The sequence below is a fragment of the Dasypus novemcinctus genome, chromosome 5, assembly GCF_030445035.2.
Source record: "Dasypus novemcinctus isolate mDasNov1 chromosome 5, mDasNov1.1.hap2, whole genome shotgun sequence".
Taxonomy (NCBI): Eukaryota; Metazoa; Chordata; class Mammalia; order Cingulata; family Dasypodidae; genus Dasypus; species Dasypus novemcinctus.
The window spans coordinates 99,949,690-99,968,909 of NC_080677.1; the positions used below are offsets into that span (position 1 = coordinate 99,949,690).

Here is a 19,220-nt window from a genome sequence, read left to right on the forward strand (position 1 = left end):
ACATTTATACACTAGGATACAGTGATTATTTATAGTTCAGTTTCCACTTCCGGAGTTACTTAGATGAGCACCACCCCCCATTCAGTGAAGTTACTTCATACATCTGTAACACAGATTCTTTTCTCACAGTCTCCATTTCATATGTGGGCCCCATGACCCTATGATTGATTTTAAAAATTTTGAATACATTAAGGTTCACTCCTTGTGATGTAAAGTTCTATGGGTTTTTGGTGTCATGTATCTGTAATTACAGTTTCATGCTCCCCTGTGCTTCACCTGTTCAACCTTCCCTGACCTTAAACTCCTGGCAACCACTTATCTGCTTACCATCCCTATAGTTTCACCTTTACCAGAATGTGATATAAATGGAATCATACAGTATGTAGCTTTTCAGACTGGCTTTTTTCATTTAGCAATTTACATTTAATATTCATCCATATTTTAGTCTGACTTGATAGCTTTGTTTTCTGAATAATACTCTATTGTATGGTTACTCTAATGTTTGTTCATTCTTTCACCTACTGAAACACAGCCTTCTAGTTTTTGGCGATTATGAATAAAACTGCTATAAATATTTGCATGTTAGTGTTGGTGTGAGCCTAAGTTTTCAAATCAGTTAGATAAATATCTTGGAGCATGACTGCTGAGTTGTATGATAAAACTATGTTCAGTTTTGTAAGAAGTTGTCAAATTGTCTTCCAAAGTGGCTGTACCATTTTGCACCTGCAAGGAATGAGAGTTCCCATTGCCCCACATCCTTGTCAGCATTTTGCTATTGAAGGTTTTTGTTTGTTTTAGCCATTCTAAAAGGTGTGTGGTGATATCTTGCTGTTTTAATTTGCATTTTCCCAATTACAAATGATGTTGGGCATCTTTTCATATACTTATTATCTTTATCTCTTTCTTTGGTGAGATACCTGTTTAGATTTTTTTGCCCATTTTTAAATTGAGTGTTTGCTTTCTTGCTGTTGAGTCTTAAGAGTTCTTTGTATATTTTGGATTAAAAAAGTCCTTTATCAGATATGTGTTTTGCAGATATTTTCCTCCAGTCTATGGTTTGTCTTTTCACTCTTTTAACAATGTCTTTTGCAGAACAGAAGCCTAATTTTAATGAAGTCCAAGCTATCGATTTTCTCTTTAATGGACCATGCTTTTGGAGTTCTCACAAAAAACTCATCACCAAACCTAAGGTCATATGGGTCTTCCTTCATGTTTTCTTCAAGAAATTGTACAGTTTTACATTGTCAGTAGCTCTATGATCTGTTTTGAGTTCATTTTTATTAAATGTAAGCCAGTGCTTTTTTTTTTCATGAGATTCTCCTGAAAGATTGCTTCAGAGAGGCATATTTGCCAGAGTTAGATTATAAAAAACAATAAAGCCAACAGCACCAAAAACAAAACAAAACAAAACAAAACAAAAAAACACCCCAAAACACCCAATAGGTTTTGAAGCTAATATTTGCAGGCATCAAAATTAGAAGTGTAATGTCTAGATCCCAGGGAGGATGTCCCTTAGCCATCTGCTATGGCCAAACCACGTCTATGGGATAGCACACTCTACTTGGGGCGGGGGGGGCATCTTGATTTATCCATGACACTGGTCAGCTGGAATTCACTCAGGAGAGTGACTGGAAATGATGAAGTGTCTAGTTATGACTGGCAGCATTTTCTCTTATGTTCCCATTTCACTTTGTTCATATCTTTACGACAGTTTTCATCATGATACCTTTTTACCTCTTTCATCCCCAGAGTGTGGATAGCTTGAGGGCAGAAATTGTACGTTTTCATCATGTATGCTCTGTCCAGCACTTAGGATGTGTTAAAACATTTAATTAGTGACTTGGTGAAGAAATGAAACATACTTAAGCTAGAAAAAAAGGAATTCCTCAGACAATACTTCCCTGTGAGTAGCCACCAAACCGCTGAGTAGAGGAGGCATGATAATTATCAAATATTCAATGGGCTATCATGGAGAAGAGAAATTAGAACCAGGATTAATGGTAGAATTCAGAGAGGTACAGATTTTCAACTCATTATACTTAAGAGGAGGTTTCTTTATAGAGTGAGCCTGCAATGCCTGAAATGCCTGAAAAAGTTAAACAGAGCCTGAATGAATCTTTGTGCGGATTATGAGGGAGAGGTTTCTGCGATGAGAATGAGAGTGAATTGACCATGCTGGCTCTTTCAACTTTGAAATTCTATGGGTCTCAGATCTAGTACAGGGTCAAACTAAAAACCTTAAAAGTCCTAAGAAGAGGAATAGTTATGATGTCCCAGCCCATTTGTAATTTGAAATAAAGACAAAATTGTAGTAGAAAATATTCATAACTGCAGTGACAGTAAATTTGAGGGCTATCTAGTCCATAGCACAGAATGTGGTTATGCAATTTAAAGAGAAAAGCCATCTCTAACTGATACAAAAAGCTTGTCAGTACTTAAGTAGCTAATATTCAAAATGGTGATGAGGAGCTGTTAACAATCCTCCAGTACAGTCTTAACCAAAGATATGATGAGTAATATTCCATTTGGTTTTGAATTTTAATTTTTCACTGTGCTCTAATTCTTTGAAAGTTGATACATATGCCAGAACATATGATTAAACAGAACACCTTACTTAGATCTTGGGAATATATGTTATAGAATTTAAGGCAAAAACTAATTTGCTAATATGATTAGCTAAAAAATGCTGCATAAACTCACTCATTATATTTATCATGTGAATTTCAAAAATTGTAGCTAAAGAAGTTTCATACTTTCCTTTCATGGTTTCTTAATTTTTGAACAAATATACAGGTTATGAATTGTTTTTCAAGAATTCTGTGAAAAACCAAATGGTGAAATAAGTGAAGAGCATTGATTTATAACATTTTTTGCATTTAGAAAATTAGTTCTTTGATTTAACTTGCAAATCTTCATTGTTATTTTAACACCTGTAAGAAACCTGCTACAGCTTTCATATACAGAGAAAAGAGGAAGAGTATTTTTCTTTAAATCGTATGGGGCGTTTTCTACCCTGTCGTAGGGTACTATAACTACCCTCTGCAACTGAAGGGACATGTTCTCATGATAAACTGACTTCCATGAAGGAAAGTTTCCAAGTCACAACAGAAAAAGTACACTGAATTAATCTTTCCAAGCCTTGTTATGAGGGTTAGTGCTTGCTGAAGGAAAATAAACTTCTCCCTAAGGGAATGGTACTGGTGTAAAGATTTGAAATAAACTTGTGTTGAAGTGTAAATATTAAAATCTGAATTATATATGGTTTTAAGAAGCAGATAAAAATACTTACTGGAACATCAACATATTTAGCAGCTGCTTTCACCTTAAGTGGGAAAGAAAGAGATAATTATGAGAATTATTTTAACTGTAACATAAATACTAAGACAACAGTTAAAATATAACGAGAATTCATTCAAACACTTACAGTGAATGACAGAATGGATGAAAAGAAAGTGCCTTCATCATATCTTGACAGCTTAGACAGCACCCCTTCCAACACTGAAATAAACTATAACATGGTTTATAGTGAGAATTTAGAATATTACTTTGCATACAAACTAATCACTGGGCAAACAATCCCTGAACCAACTTCTCCCATGGCACAAAAATTCACAAGGAATAATTGGACATCAGAGGTACTCCCTTGTAATGACTACTATTTCATTTTTAAGATGAACTCTAAGGTTCCTTCTTACTGCCTTTAAGTGATGTACAATACAATAAAAAATAACATGTAATAGAAGTCTATTCACTATACATGTGAGATAATTTAAGTCATTAATAAAGAGCTTTCAGTTCAAGAGACTAACCCTTAAAATAATTCGCAACTTTAATATAGATGTATAGAAATAATCATCAAAATTCACTTTTCATATATCATATGTTGATTGTCGATTGTCCCAAATTTTTTTCTATGTGTGCATTAAAACGAACAGATAATGAAAGGGAGGTGTAAGATTCAGAGTTCTTAGAACATTGAAACCAAGTCCCACATTTGTTAACAAGGATTTACCAAGCAGTTCTAATGGGGACATACAAGGGTGGAAGAGTCATGTCTGCTTTCAGCTCACAAAGTAGAGGAGAGCTAAAACAGATACACTCTCTGCAGTGGTACAACAGAAAGAGGCACCAAACTGGGATTATATATCCTGATTCTGCCTATGACTATTGTGTGGGCTCAGACAGACCACTGCACCTCTCAGGCGTCGGTTCTATCAGCAGTTAAATGAGTCAGGGAGGGGGAGTGGGGTGGAGGAAAAGCAAGGGGACTCTAAATTAGTCTCAAAAGTGTTTCTCATCTCTAAAAGTCTGTATTTCTATGAAACAAAAGACAGGTTCATTATAATACAAAAATATGGAGCATTTTATTGGGTCCAAACAAACTGAGGTCTGGCATGAGGCTAAATGAACAAGAGATGTTAATAGAGACATACTGCCCTACAACTTTCCTCTTTAGAACTAAAATAATATGCACTATTGACAAATTGTACACTCCCAAAGGGAAAATACTGACAGGTTTTTTAAATACGAAAAGGGAAATTAACGTAGGCTGGTTTTTGTTCACATAGCAGCTTCTTCAACAAAGTGATAATAGTTCTAGGGACACAGTTTATTGGTCTCTGGTGACTGGAAAACTCACTGCAAGTGCACAGGAGATAATCTTTTCTCTATGGTTGATCAATTACTGCAAAATAGTTTATGCAAAAGAAACAAAAACTTCCCTATAGGTTTCTCCATCACATCATTTGCGACATGATGTAAGAACACAGAAACAAAATCATGCTGACTGCTGACTGAAATTTTATTTTTAAAGAATGGGGATTATGTATGGCTGTGTAGCTATCCTAAGGGATACAAACAGCAAAAAAACAAAAACAAAAACAAAAACAAAAACAAAACCCACACAAAATTACAAACTGCTCACACCTAAAAGTCAATTGAACACTCTCTTCCTGCCCAGTAGGATTTGTTAGCAATCACAGCTGGCTGACTTTAACTTGATGTGGTTTGCCAAAACCCAGAAGACCAATACCCCAGGGCAGTGTCAGACCAGGGGAAGGGAATTCCAAACTTAATGGCCCTCTGTGGAAAATACCTCCTCTCTTGTAACTCAAATCTTGAGAGCAAGTGTGTGCTGGGTGATCTCATTTGCTATGAGGAGAGCGACAATCTCTATGGTTACCAGACAGCCTCAACCATTGAAGGCTCTGGCAAGGCACCTGGTTCGTGGTCCCTTCTCGTGAGTATACGCGTACCCAGAGGAGTGCTGCTGAAGGCCAAGGCAGGGCTGGGGCGCGAAGCCTGTGGATGGACTTAGAAGACCTGCGTGCAAGTCATGGCGCTGCTATTTAATACTTCCCAGCTGCGAGACAAGGGTCTTCTCTAGTTTCAGTAAAGAGGGGAACAGAACAGCTGTCTTTCCCATCTTACAAGGATAGTGTGACGGTCAGTGGAGATGATTTATGTGACAGCCCTCTGAAAATGGCAATACTAAAGAAATGTAAAGAAGTAATATGATTGGTATGATTAGCTAAACCACTGTCTATTATATAAGCCTAAAAACCTAACTACCTTAAATCAGAAGTTAATGGGAGGCCACCTTAGGGTTGTTTAGTGCTAAGAAATAACAATGTACTTGGACTTTAATACAGGGATCTATTTTAATTGTTATATTTACTGAGGGAGAATAGAGTTCAGGATTCTATTGAAATCCTGCCTTTTCAAGGTCATTTGGCTGATGGCAGAGGAGGAAGGATTTGAACACAGGTGGTCTAGCTCCAGACCTCCTGCTCTTCTCCACTACAGGATAGAGTTGCAGGATTAAATGGGATGATACATGTAATGTGTCAAGCATAAAATAAGTGCTCAATAAAGGTATTTAAACAGTTTTTATTATCAGGGGCCTATATGGGAAATACAGAAATAATGGAGTCTTTTATAGACCCTTCCTTCAAGGAACATACAAACTAGTGAGAGATACAGATATATATACAATGACCAGGAAACAAGGTAGAAAGCGTTAAGTACGAGCATAGACGGTGTATCTGAAACTGGAAGCGGAAATGAACAACTCTGGCTGGAGGAGTTTCCTAGTACTACAGTACTACAAAACAGGGGCTTAAAACACAGATTTATTCTCTAACAGTTATGGGGGCTAGAAGTCTAAAATCAAGGTGTTGGCATAACCATGTCTCTCTGAAGTTTCCTCTAGGAGAGTCTTCCGTTGCTTCTTCCCCGCTCTGGGGGTGGCCGGCAATCCTTGGCATGCCATGGCTTGTAGCTGCGTAACTCCAGTCTCTGCCTCTATCTTCCCATGGCCCTTCTCTCCTTTAGTCTCCTGCTCTTCTTACAAGGATATCAGTCATACTGGATTAGGGTTTCCCCTACCTCAATGTGACCTCATCTTAACTTGAGCACATCTGCAAATACCCTATTTCTAAATAAGGTCACATACATGGGTACTGGAGGTTAGGACTTTAACATCTTGTTTGGGGATACAATCTAACCCATAAAGCTGGGTAAATTTCATTTATGAGGTGGCACATTAGCTGAGCCACAGGACAGCAGAAATGGAGTGGTAAAATGATACTTTGGGAAGCCTACTGGCCAATAAGTTTAAGTCAGAAGTTTCCCCACCATGGTATCTGGCAGTCTCATCTTCTCTTGAAATTATGAACCAGTGTCTGGTTACATAAAGTAAGTCCTACGTGTGGGCCTGTGGCTTACTGCAACCATGTCACAGCCCTCTGTGCCTCCATTTAACGAGAGTGGAGAGCCTCTACTTGTGTTCCTCCCTAACCCAAATGGTCCCCGGGGTGGCACAATACAGCAGGGACTCTATCTGCTTACAGTGAACAGCACTAGTACCTCTGGGATCAACCTGCTGAGCCATACGGTTCCTACAGGAAAGTTTTAAGATTTTTGTTGAAGCACATGTGGTAGAAGAGCTACATTAGAAACCAATCTCAATTAACTTCAAGATTGACTAATAATAACATATTTTCCATTTGGTTTGTAATTGCACAAAACAGCAAGATTCCAAAGAAATCCAGTTAAACGCTAGGTTTAGTTGCTGTGTCTTTAACTGCTTCCTGTGAACTTTCTCTGAACAGCTCTGGGAGTACATAAATACTTACGGGTTTGCCTTGGGCTCCCTGTTCTCCTGAGGGTGTCAAGTTGAAATGAAACACTGTAATTTCTTTGTTTTCCTGGTCTTTATTGTGGATGCCATTTACTGGGTTTGTTTGAATAATATTTAACACCTAATGTCTGTCTGGGTAATTACCGACTTTACCTCATGATGCATACTCTCAAGGAAATTAAAGATGAAGGCACTTTGAAATGACTTGTAAACTGAAATATGAAGTGATGCCATAAGGCATGTTGGGCTTAAATTTCCTCTTGAATTTTAACAGGATATAAGATTAATTTTCCTATACGTATGGGAAGTAGAAGCATAAATCCTAAGAAGTTGTGGAGAGGATTTCAACTATTGACTGATGGATCCAAAACACACACTTCTTACTTTTTGGCTGTGACATTTCATGAAGTAAACAAGAGATATTTGCATCATTTATATTGTAGATTATAAAAACTTCCACAGGGAAAGATAGTCACTGATTCGAAAATGTGGTTAGGGACCTGTTTTGTTTTTGTTTTTTTTCAACATCCACTGAAAAAGTAGGTGTTTTTTAGAAGTTAGAGGGAGGATATTTATTAGCAGATATTTTATTTTTGTTTGGTAAGATCAGGACTAACTAGTATTGCTAAAAATCCACATGGAAAATAACAAAAAACAAAAAATATACTAAAATAAAATAAAAATTCACATGAAACTAGAATGTCATGGACGGGAAGAAAATAGATTTCCTTCCCTGAATCTAACGTTAGTATAACAATGCAATGCAATTGTCTTGTCTTCTACCCTCTTTTCCCAACTATGAATCCAGGTCTTCTTTGAAGTTTTGTTCCAAATGACTTCTAAAAGGCCCTTCCAGATTGTTTACATCTATATTAAGGATGGGTAGTATTTGACAGTACATATTTATTCATACCATATCTTGTTTCCCAAGGCATCTGAGACAACTTCTGGGCAAACCTAGCCCAGATATTGGGGGAATTCTCCATGCTGTCTTATCTCACTAAACCTTTTCCCTTACTCCCACAAATAAACTGACCTATCTTATTTTGTATTTCTGATAGTGTGTGTTATTTCTTTTGAGAACATAGTCTTGATCTAAACAAGTAAATTCACAATCAGATTAATTTCACTAGCTGACTGGGGAGATATTTTGATGACATCATCTTAGCAGCCAGATACGTGTAGGATTTGTCCTGTGTCCATCTTATTCTTAAGAGAAATTCAGGGGAAAATATTTCAGGATATCAGAATGAATGTGTGTGCATATACCAGAGAGAAAGTTTCTATTCTTCTGAAATCTCTTTTGTAATAATTGAGGACCTAGGCAGTTGATTATTATTGCCATGACCTTGAAACTGAGCCCCTATTACAAAAGTGGTCATTATGAGAGTTGTCATTTTTCTCATTCTTTGCTTTGTTGACCATTTCCCTTGACCAATTCTTACTCTCAGCCTGCCTAGTTTTCCTTCTGCATACTCGCCACTACATACAATGAATTTCACTCTCATCTTCCTGACTTACCAGATGCTCTACTTGACTATCTGCCCAAACTGGTCCTATGGTGTGTGTGCAAGCATGAAACAACTCTCAAGGGCAGGATGCAAGTCTGGTCAGTAAAACCTGGATACAAATGGGACATGGGAAGAATCAGGGTTGAAGCTACCGCTCTCTTCCTCTCTGATCTTGCTGAGTTCTGTGTAGTTTAGTGGAAAGATCACAAATTCAGGAGTCACAGGGTTCAAATCCTGGTTCTGCTGCCGTCTACCATGTGACCTTGGGCCTCTGAATAAGAGGCCTGGGGGTTCCATGGTTATTAGGCTTGGTTTGGCAGATGAGACCATGCAGGCAAGGCTTTAAGTCTCCAAATCCTACTCAATCAGAGCAGCTTTTCTTTGATTGGTTTTTTATTTTGGGATGTATTTTAAGAAATTCTCAAAATATTCCTTGTTAGATGACCTCAGGGCCCTCTTCTAGCTCTAGCATTCTGTGTGCTATGGGACTGTAGAACCTGGGGACAAAAGATGCAGGCCCCCAGCAGGCTCCATACAGAAATACACATGGGATTTTAGTTTTAGATGGGAAAAGGCTGTAGATAGTTTTTCATCTAACACCCCCACTTTTTTTGATGCGGAAACCAAGGTGTGCAAGGGGACCTAGCTATTAACAGGAAGACTGGAACCAGAGCCCAGCTCTGAACATCCACAGTTTAATATAAAGTGGCTAGAGATCTGACTTGTACTCTCCCCTGGCAAGACTTAATGTTCCTCCTATCAATTTTTTTTTTCCTCAGGAGAAAGGAACTAAGACCATTTCTGCCTAAAGCATGCTTGTTTTTCCTTCCTTTAAGATTGCTTTCCATTTCTTCCATAGGGATTCTAATTACAGACATTTGCCTCATAGCAGCCACTGAAACAGAATCATTTTAATTGCTGAAGACTTTTAATCAGATGACTATTTCAAGCCCACCTCTCCTTAGAATCCTAGACCCAGATATCAAGAATGCCTCCTTAACATTTCCTCCCTTGGATGTCTCAAACTCAACATGTCCAATACTAACATCGTGATCATTTCCTCCAAATCTGTTCCTGTTCCAGCATTCCCTACATCAGTGAATGGCACTAATATCCACCCCGTGCCTCAAGCCATAGATATAGAAGTAATCCTTAATAGTTTCCTTCCCTCCCCATTACTAACCGCTGTTCACTGTACATTTTAAGTGTCTTTGAATTAGTCTACCAAAATAGCATGAACTCTCCAGAGACCAATGTAACAACCTCTTAACTCATTGTGTCCCTGGCTCAACTTTGGTCATCCCTCCAATCAGCTTGCTATAGACTGGATTCATTCGCAGCCCCTACTTCACAACTCCTAGACCTTCAGAGACTTCCCATTACTCTCAGAATGAAGACTTTAATTTTCCTAATGTGGCCTACAAGCCTCTACCCACAGCTGCAGCCTCATTTTGCACCAAATCTTTCAGTTTCTCCTACCTAATTGTTCTTTTCTCATAGTTTACTCTTCCATCCTTTGGAACTCAGCTCAAATTAATTGCTCGGGAAAGCCTTTCCACTCTCCCAGTCTAGACTAACCACTCTCTTCTAGGCTCTCCTACACAGCGCATTTGTTAGAGGGTAATTTTACATTTGTCAGAATAACTCTCCCAGTAGTCAAGAGGCCCCCTGCAGGCAGGGACCTTGTCGATTTTACTCAGCAGTTCCCAGCAACACAGCTGTATTCTACAACTCTACAATGCCTTACAGCCATGAATTTCAGTCCTTTCTTAAAATGATTATTGTCCTTTATCATGAGGGACCAAGTGGTAAAATATAATCTTGTGCAAAGTATTTTATTCCGTGTTCCAAGTTATGGTTATTACAGAACCAGAGTACTGCAGCCAGAGCAAATTCCTTTAACATTTTCCAGATGTGCTTTCTTCTTTTCTTAATACCACTCATTGAGCACTTGCCAAGTATTTGTTATATGACAAGACTTGTGTTAAGTACAAGGGGTAAAAACAGTAAGATTCCTCTCCTTGAGAGGGTCAGGATGTAGGAGGGGAGGCAGACATGTAACTACATGGTAAAGTCAGGGGAGATGCACACACAAGGCACTGGGCACAGAGAGAGCTGAAGGAGAGGATAAGGAGCGTTTTCCAGGTGAATGATGAGAGGAATGGACGAAGGGGCTCTCCAGGCAGGGGCAGACTTGTGAAAAGGCACAGAAGAATGAATCCACTATAATTCTGGAAGAGCCAGAGCTCTGGGTGAGTGCATCAGAGAGACAAGAGTAATTAGACTGTGCAGGTACTGGTAGGTGATGTTAAAAAGGATTTTCTTCCAGGCCAACCTTTCACAGTGTTCCAAGGAACATTAATCTCATAGGAGTTATTATTAGAATTATACAGCAAAGGGTCCCAGGGCAGGCTAAATGTGGGGACAGTGAAGTCTCAAACACTCATCACCATGCACCTTAGGGAACCCAGCATTCTCCAAATGTTTCGGCAGTTTTTTCTTATGGAACATCAACCAGAGTCAAGGAGCAAAGGGCCAGGGGCACTGAAGGCCCAATTCAGGAAATGATGGCATAGGGAGTGGGGAACCTCTGCAATGTAGTGGCAAGGGCAAGAAATGACCAAATTTGTATTCTGGAAAGGTCACTGGCAAGTGGGGGGACAGCTGACCAGAGGACGGGGGGAACATGGCAGAGACCAATGAGACAAAGAGTTTAAAGGGATGTTTTAGTTTGTCAGGGCTACCATGATTATCACAGAATGCATGCCTTAAACAATTGGAATTTATTGTCTCATGGCTTTGGAGGCTAGAAGTCAAGAAATCAAGGTGTCAGCAAAGCCATGCTTTCTCCAAAGTGTTCTGGGAATAGCTTTCTAGCAATCCTCTGTCACATGGCAGTTTCTCTCTCTGGTTCTACTTGTGTTTTTTTCTGACTTCTGGCTTCTACTGTTTATATTAGAATTCCCTCTGCCTTGTAAGGACTCAGTCTTATGGATTAAGGAGCCTGATTCAATTTAGCTTCATCTAAATAGGATCTTTGAGTCTATACCTACACAAATGGGTGTACCTTAACTAATAACATCTTCAAAGGTCCTATTAACAAATGAGTTCATATTCACAGAATGTGGATTAAGAACTGAGCATGTCTTTTGTGCAGGGCATGATTCAATCCCAAATAACTGGAGAAGTGACAAGGGCCTGAAAGAGGGTGGCAGTGCTAGGGAGAATGAAGTGGGAGCTAGAAGGGGGTGTTTAGCCCCTCATGGCCTCTTGTGTGTAGAGCCTGAGTGGGTTCTAGGATGATGAAAATCCTACAACTGGGTAGCACTACTGCTAATGTAGATAGCAAATACAAAACAAGAAGCAGGCTAAAGGTGGGGGTTATAGGGGTGTTTTATAGACACTGAACTTGTGGAGATGTATAGGAAGCCCCTGGAAAAATGGGTTTGTAGGTGATAATGAAAACCAGAACAATAACAACAAATGTCAGCTAATACTTAAGTAGTAATTAAAGCATGCTGGCCACTGTTCTAAGCACTTTAACAACATTAACTTATTTAATCTTTACTAATACTAATAATTACTACTATTAATCCTACTTTATAGGTGAGAAAACTGAGGCACAGACTTGCCCAAGGCCAAAAAGCTATAAATGGTGGAGTCAGGATTTGAAACCAGGGAGTGTGGTTTGAGGAATCATACTTTCATACTGTCTCTTAAGAGTTGGGAATCGTCAGCTTATGGTTAAAGCAAGATGTGAAAGTCACAAAACTTTACAGAATGACAGCATAAGAAGACTGAAGATGGAAACCCAAGGAATACTGGCATTTGGCTGCTAGGTGGAGAGGGAACACAGAGAAGGCAGGCCAAGACCTTTTCTAGGCAGGTAAAACATATGTGCAGTAGGGACACATGCTGTTAAATGTTGTGTGAGCCTGAGAGCCTGACTCATTCTCATATTATTTAAGAAAAGTGGGAGGATAAAGAGAGGATCTGGAGGTAGAATTGAAGAGGAGAGGTAAAAGAAGGATGTTTAGCTTCTTATTTATACATATGTAACAAATAAGTTTATCAAAATGCACAGAACAATTAAAATATAGAAAGAAACAGGGTACAATGCAAAAAATTCCATATTCTAATCATCTATATTATATTGAGCTAGTTAATATGCTATCAAAATGTCTAGGACCTCATTCATAGAATTTGACAGGTAAAGACAGTTATCGTAGAAGAGGTATATTTTATTTATACAACCTTGTTGTTCATTACTGATTTCTGGCGATCTGGGGGAGTCAGTAAGTGCATTGTCATAGGAATCTAAAGATCAGAAGTTTGAATCCTGACTCTCTCACTTTTTAGGTGTGTGACCCTGGTCAGTTTACTGAAGTACTTTGAAGTTTACCTTCCTATCTATGAAATAGGGAAACACTGTCCAATTTCATAGGTGTTGTGAGGTTTAAATGAAAGAACATAGGCACAGAGGCTGTTTCATAGTAGGTATTTCATAAATCTCTTTTTAAAAAATCATTTCTTCTCTGAACAAATGTGAACATGCTATCTTCTAGGTTGTTTTGCTTTGCAGTGACCTAAAGATTAAAGGTAGTTACATGCCAGCCTGGATGGAGATTCATCATAGCAGTGTTTCTCAAAGTGGGGTTCCTGGAGCACTACATCAAAATCATCCTGAAGGCTGGTTAAACAGGCATATTCCTGCCTTCTCTCATCCTCGAACTTCTGATTCAGAATTTTTGGGCAGTGGGTCTCAGAAATCTGCCATTTTAACAAGCCCCCACATAATTTTCAGGGATGAATCATTGTATTATGGGATGTTTTTTCTTAAGGAAAATTAAAATAATCTTTTATTGTCTTCTCTTATGGAAACTTAAGATGGATGGTTCAAACTGTTAAATTAATTTATGCTCTTCAACCAAAGAATTAAAGATTAAAAATAAGGCCATTTGACAGTGGGAGAAATAATTCACAGAGAAAAAACTGTAATCTAGACCCGTGCTCCAAATACAATAGCCACTAGCTATTTAAAAATTAATTAAAAGAAAATAAAGAAGAAAAAAATTAATTAAAATAAAATAAAATAAAAAATTCAGTTCCCAATTTATACTAGCCACAACTCAAGGGCTCCATAGCCATGTGTGGCTACTAGCTCCTGACTGGTCAGTGCAGGAGTATTCCTATCATCGCAGAAAGTTCTATTGGATAGTGCTGAACTTGAGATCATTTTTTTAACTCAGATATTCAATTTCCGCCCCCAATTAACCAGATGCATTTGATAGAGAAAAAACTTAAAGTTTCTTATTTTTTCCAGGAATGAATACAAAGATCACAGGCAGCCCTGCCTGCCTCCTCTGAACCCCTCACTCCTGAAAAAACCAGATGGACTTTTCCCCTTGCGGACCAGTTAACCATTTGATGCCCAAATGATTCACATTATGCAACCTCCCCACAAAAGGCAGCTTCTGTGGGAGAAATGTGCTGACTCGAAGGTTAGAATCTGTTTAAAATGTCCCCTGTTGCCTCACACAGAAGGGAGCTGCAGTGCTGGACTTTATTTCACTTTAGGGGGTGGACTGCTGTGCTGCCAGCGGGCGTGCCGGGTTCCTTGAGAGGGCTGAGTGCACGCCATTTTTCCTCAAGGAAGTCAATTCTCCAGTCGTTTACCTCTTATCCATCTCCTAGTAAATTTTCTTATTATCCTTTTTCCTTTCCATGTGTTTGTAAGTGTGTGCTGTATGTGTAAGGGTGGGTGTTTTGGAAGGTGGTGGAAGTCATTACAAGAACAAGCAGAAGCTGTGAGGCAGTGCTATTCTAAAATCATCTTTTTTCAGTACTTGTTTTCCATCACAGCCTGCCACCAGGGAATATGGAAAACACACACATATACACAAAATCAAAGAAAGAAAACAAAAATGACCTATAATCCTGCCACCCAGAGAAAAGATCTGTTAACCTTTTGTTATTTATTCTAGCAGTCTTTTCTCTATGTGATGCAAAATCATATTATACCTCACATTTTAAAATATTCAGCCTTTTGCACTTAGGACTATTATGAAAACTTTCCTATGTTATAAGTAATCTTTGAAAGTTTGGTTTTAAACTACAGATGTCCCTTAATTTACTTTACCAATCACTTCCTGTTAGAGATTATAGTTGCTTCTAAATTTTCATTTTGTATTTTGTACATCTTAGTATGAGAAATGCAAAAAAAAAAAATTTTTTTTTTTAGTGGTAACAATTTATCCTCCCATATATGGGAAATACATGTGTCATACCTCACTCTGAAACAGAGTGTTAGCTTAAAACCACCCATGCTAATTTGACAGATGAAATGATATATTACTGTTGTTTTACTTTGTATTCTTTAAATTATTAATGAGGTTTAACATTTTCATGCTTATTGGCCATCTCTGATTTTTCTTTTCTAAGATAGTCATTCGGATTGTTTGTTTATCAAATTGGGGTGGTTTTTCCTTTGCTTGCATATTTGAAGCCTGATTTGGGTTTTTTTGCTGAAGTGTTGTGAGAGTAAGGGATATATCTTACTCATATGAAAGTGCCACTTGGAGACCATCCATTCTCTTTTCTCACCCCAATTAAGTTCCTGGTGGTGTCTGCCATCAGTTTCTGATCTCGAATGCCACCTATCACAGCCATTACACCTTCGTGGGTTTCTAAATCATCTGTTAACCTCTCCCAAAGGGCACACCTATTTAAGCTTCATCTCTATTTGTAGAATTGAAGACCATAGCTTTTGTCAAAGATAGAAATGGTAGGAGACTCCTGGGAGAGGAAAACCTCAGACACCATCCTGTCAGCTTTCTCCATATGCCTATAAGACCAGTTCTGGAGCCCCAGGCTACCGCCCAACAAGTGGGCTAAATGACTACTCAATCAGCCTTGGAATTAAAACAAATGGAGAATGTGAATGTGAACTAATAAGCCATTCTTGGAAGAAGGAGTTATTTTCAAAAGGGCAACAACCCTAAGAAAACCCCAAATTCATTATAAACCAAAAATTGAATGTTGTTGGCAAAGAATGCTCATATTTTATTTTGCTCACAACCTTTTATAAAATTGGAGATTTTCTTGCATTTATTTTTAAACGACAATTTCTCAAGTAGATATTTAGAAATATAACAAACTTCTGAAGATTCTCAAATAAAAATTACTTTTAAATTTGATTTAAAAAGGTGAATGTAATACATTACCTTTGAAACTAGCAGTGAAATGATTTCTTTTACAGTGTTGTCAATCAAATCATCTATTTTTGAATGGTACTGTTGCTAGATATTAAAAGACAAAGATGCATTAGTTGATATGGGCACATACTTTTGCCTTAACTCATAAATGCTTTAAAGCTGCTAGTTATGACATATCAGATTAACTTAAAATGATCATTTTGAACATCAGAAGAACAAAACTTTGAAAACGATCCACCCAATCAACACGTTTTACACTGTGGTTTGAAAATTTTCCCATGTACACTGTTGAGTTAAGCAGCTAATGGGGTTATTATTTAGATGAATTGAGTTCTTATTCGTATTCAGGCAGAGGAATGTGAAGGATACTTTTTGTCTTCTCCTCTATAATTAAGGTGGCCATGTATTTTTCTAAAGGGTTGGTTTAGCTGGAGAAGCAGAAAGACTAGAAAAAGATTTAATTAATACAGCATTTCATGTCTGACAACTCTCATTCATAAGTTATTTTAAATGTGCTCTAGAAATAAAATAAGCTCCCAATTGTTCATTCTAAAAGGACCTTTTTGTCAGCACAGGGAGCAGCAGTTTATACAATTCTTACAATATGCTCAAGCAAGGGCAAAATTAAAATTTCATCAACAAAGGTGAATAGATGGTAACAAATTAATAGGCCATAAAAGGTATAATGAAACGGCACTCACTCCCCATAGTTTTATTCCTGCTTTCTCATGAAAAAGACGCCTTTAAATAAATACAAAAAGATGTATTTAAAATAAACCTGAAAGACTCCTTTTTTTTGCTTTCTTTAGAGAATACTAGAGAGTTCCATTCTTAAATTAGCAGGAGCTTGGGCTTCTACAGCATGTGAAGACACATCCATTTAAACAGTAATTCTTCCTTTAGAAGCATTTATCTGACAGCAGATTGTCCCCAATAGCCACTTCACAGAAAATGTGACTTGTAAAGACTAACCCTATCTTGATGGTTCAAGGCTTCTTGGAACAGCTAACATAATGCACAGAGTAAAAGTACTCAGGTCAGTATAAACATTAGACCAACTTAACAGCTGCTGGTTGAATGGTTTCCTAAGATGTAAGTTTTTGAAAGCTATTTTTTTTTTCTTCTGAAAACATGTCTCAAAGTTTTCACACAGAACTAAACATCAACTTGGATGTGCTTTGGAATCCACGGGGGTGATTTTTCTCCCCGTGGGCTCTGACAGTTACAAGTGATCATCACCTACCTGCATAAATAATAAGGAAAGGAAACATAATTTTGGAGAATGTGAATTTTTTTTTTCTTTTTCTGTGTCTGTGTGTGTGAAGTGACAAGGGGTCTAAAATTAACCCACATATACCTAAAGCTTTCTAGGCACATTTCACTGAATGATGCTTGTATGTCTCACTTGAAATCTTACCAATTCCCAAACTTGTGCTTCCCAAAAGACAAGTGGAAGGAAAGCACAGAGGGTAGGTTTCTCTTGCCACAGAGAAACCTTTTGCTTTTGCAATAGCTAGAAGAAAAGGAAAACTGGGGGTGTGAGGAGAAGGAAATAAAGAAGAAAAAGAGCCCGAAAAAGCTGCCTGGCAGATGAGGTTCTGATCCAGCCTAAATTATCTAAAACTTTCTGGGTAGGCAAGTCCTCAAATGAACATGTCTCTGAGGCCAACTGAAGAATTAGGCATACAGACTGGTTTGCTGGGTAAGCCCCCACAGACACACTTAACCTTCCCTTTCCACCCCCTAACTCCAGGGGAAACCTGTTCAGCTGATGGGAGGTGGAGGAGCTTATGCAAATAAGCTCTGCTGTGGTTTTTGTGCTCTGCTATTCTCTTTTCATATCCTTCTCTCTCCAGACTTGGTGTCTATTCAGAAGAGGAAATTTAAAAGCAGACTGAGGAGCTTCTCTGAGGTAGATCAGGAAAGGGAATCAGGAGATGGGCTTCAAACTTTTAACCTCCCACTTAGGGTGGAAGATGTTCCAGAGTATCAAGGAACTGTGGTGCCCAGAACTCCAAAAGATTCCATGTTTAAAAAAAGTCTTATTCTCCATTTGTCATAAATTTTCTTTCTTAACTCAAAAGCATTCAAATATCATCAGAAGGCTATTGGAGATAAAATAATAGAGATTCTACATTTTAAACTTTTGGGTTGGATTGATTCTGGTAATTCTTAATATCAAGCAATGACTAAAAGGACTAAAGAAGTAATTTATACCATTTTATTGAAAGGCACAGAAAGGCAATGGGTACTAGGACTCATCAAATTTTATAACACAGAACTCTTAGACCACTGTCTTCTTAATACCTGACCTAGTCATAAGGAGAGAAAGAGAGAAGGAGGCAGAGAGGGAGAGAGATAAAAGGAATGAACTGAAAATAAAATACAAAAATGAAAGTAAAAAAGGAAAGGATAAAGAAAGAAAAAAAAAATTTAAATCTATTACCCAGAGGGCAAACTCAAACACTTAGATGTTTGCTAGGTTTTCCTACTTTGTAAATAAAAATATACAATACATAACTTTGTTGTTGTAATTTGTTTATCTGATTAGATCTAATGCCAATATTAAAACTATTGGAACTTCCAGAATCTGCTCTAGCTGCACAGTTGTTAGAGGGGACCTGGGAACACTGTGGGTGGGAATGGGAAGATGGCCTGAGAATTCATATTTTATGTGTACTCCTTGCAAAGAGAATAATCACATATGCCTCATATGGATAATAGTCAGTTTGCTAGAACAAAAGTTATTAATCAGGGGATCCAGGTAGTTCAAAGACAAACATAAATATACCAGGTGAGAAGAGAATTTATCTGAATACATATTTACATGACTTAAGCCAAAATTGGTAGATTCTTCTCATTTATATTAAGATACTGCAATGCTGATTAAAGTTTGGAAATTTTATTTCTTTCTTACCAATAAAAAATCTATAAAATTCTTAGATAGTTTTAAGCTGGGTCGATAATCCTCTACCTACCAGGGTTTTGGTACACTCCAGGGTTTGAGGCTAATTCTCTCCACATCTGCCCTCAAAAGCACACTCTCTATAAAATTCTTCTCCAGTTCAGGGCTTTGAGCTTACATTGGGATAACCATTGAGGAATCATACGTCCTTTCTTCACAGAGACCAGGGAATTCAGAGATCAGGCACAAGTCTGAAGTCCTCGGTTCTCTACACTGAGGTAACAATAACATTTCACCTTATTGTTCTCATGCAAACATACAAGAAATGAAGACTAGTCAAATGCCAGTGCAATCCAGTATTCTTAAAAACCTTTGGTCCTTTTCTTGGGATGAATTTTAAAGGTATTAAAATCTTCTGGAAATGGAGGCATTTTGCTTTGAGAACCCTG

The 19,220-nt window shown here is 37.9% G+C and overlaps 1 protein-coding gene across 13 annotated transcripts in view; it reads right to left on the bottom strand.

Moving 5' to 3' along the window:
* The window catches only part of CADPS2 (calcium dependent secretion activator 2), a 613,932-nt gene that overhangs the window by 39,336 nt on the left and 555,376 nt on the right, over nucleotides 1–19,220 (bottom strand). For 10 of the 13 annotated variants that reach the window (XM_058297289.2, XM_058297299.2, XM_058297291.2 and 7 more), the window contains 3 exons: nucleotides 15,876–15,950; nucleotides 3,425–3,508; nucleotides 3,290–3,322 (listed from right to left, as the gene is read on the bottom strand). In XM_058297289.2, the coding sequence (XP_058153272.1) occupies nucleotides 3,290–3,322; nucleotides 3,425–3,508; nucleotides 15,876–15,950 (192 nt within the window). Of the gene's footprint in view, nucleotides 1–3,289; nucleotides 3,323–3,424; nucleotides 3,509–15,870; nucleotides 15,951–18,844; nucleotides 19,045–19,220 lie in introns of those variants that run through there. The other 3 variants (XR_011648842.1, XM_058297292.2, XR_009185867.2) reach the window with 3 other exon arrangements.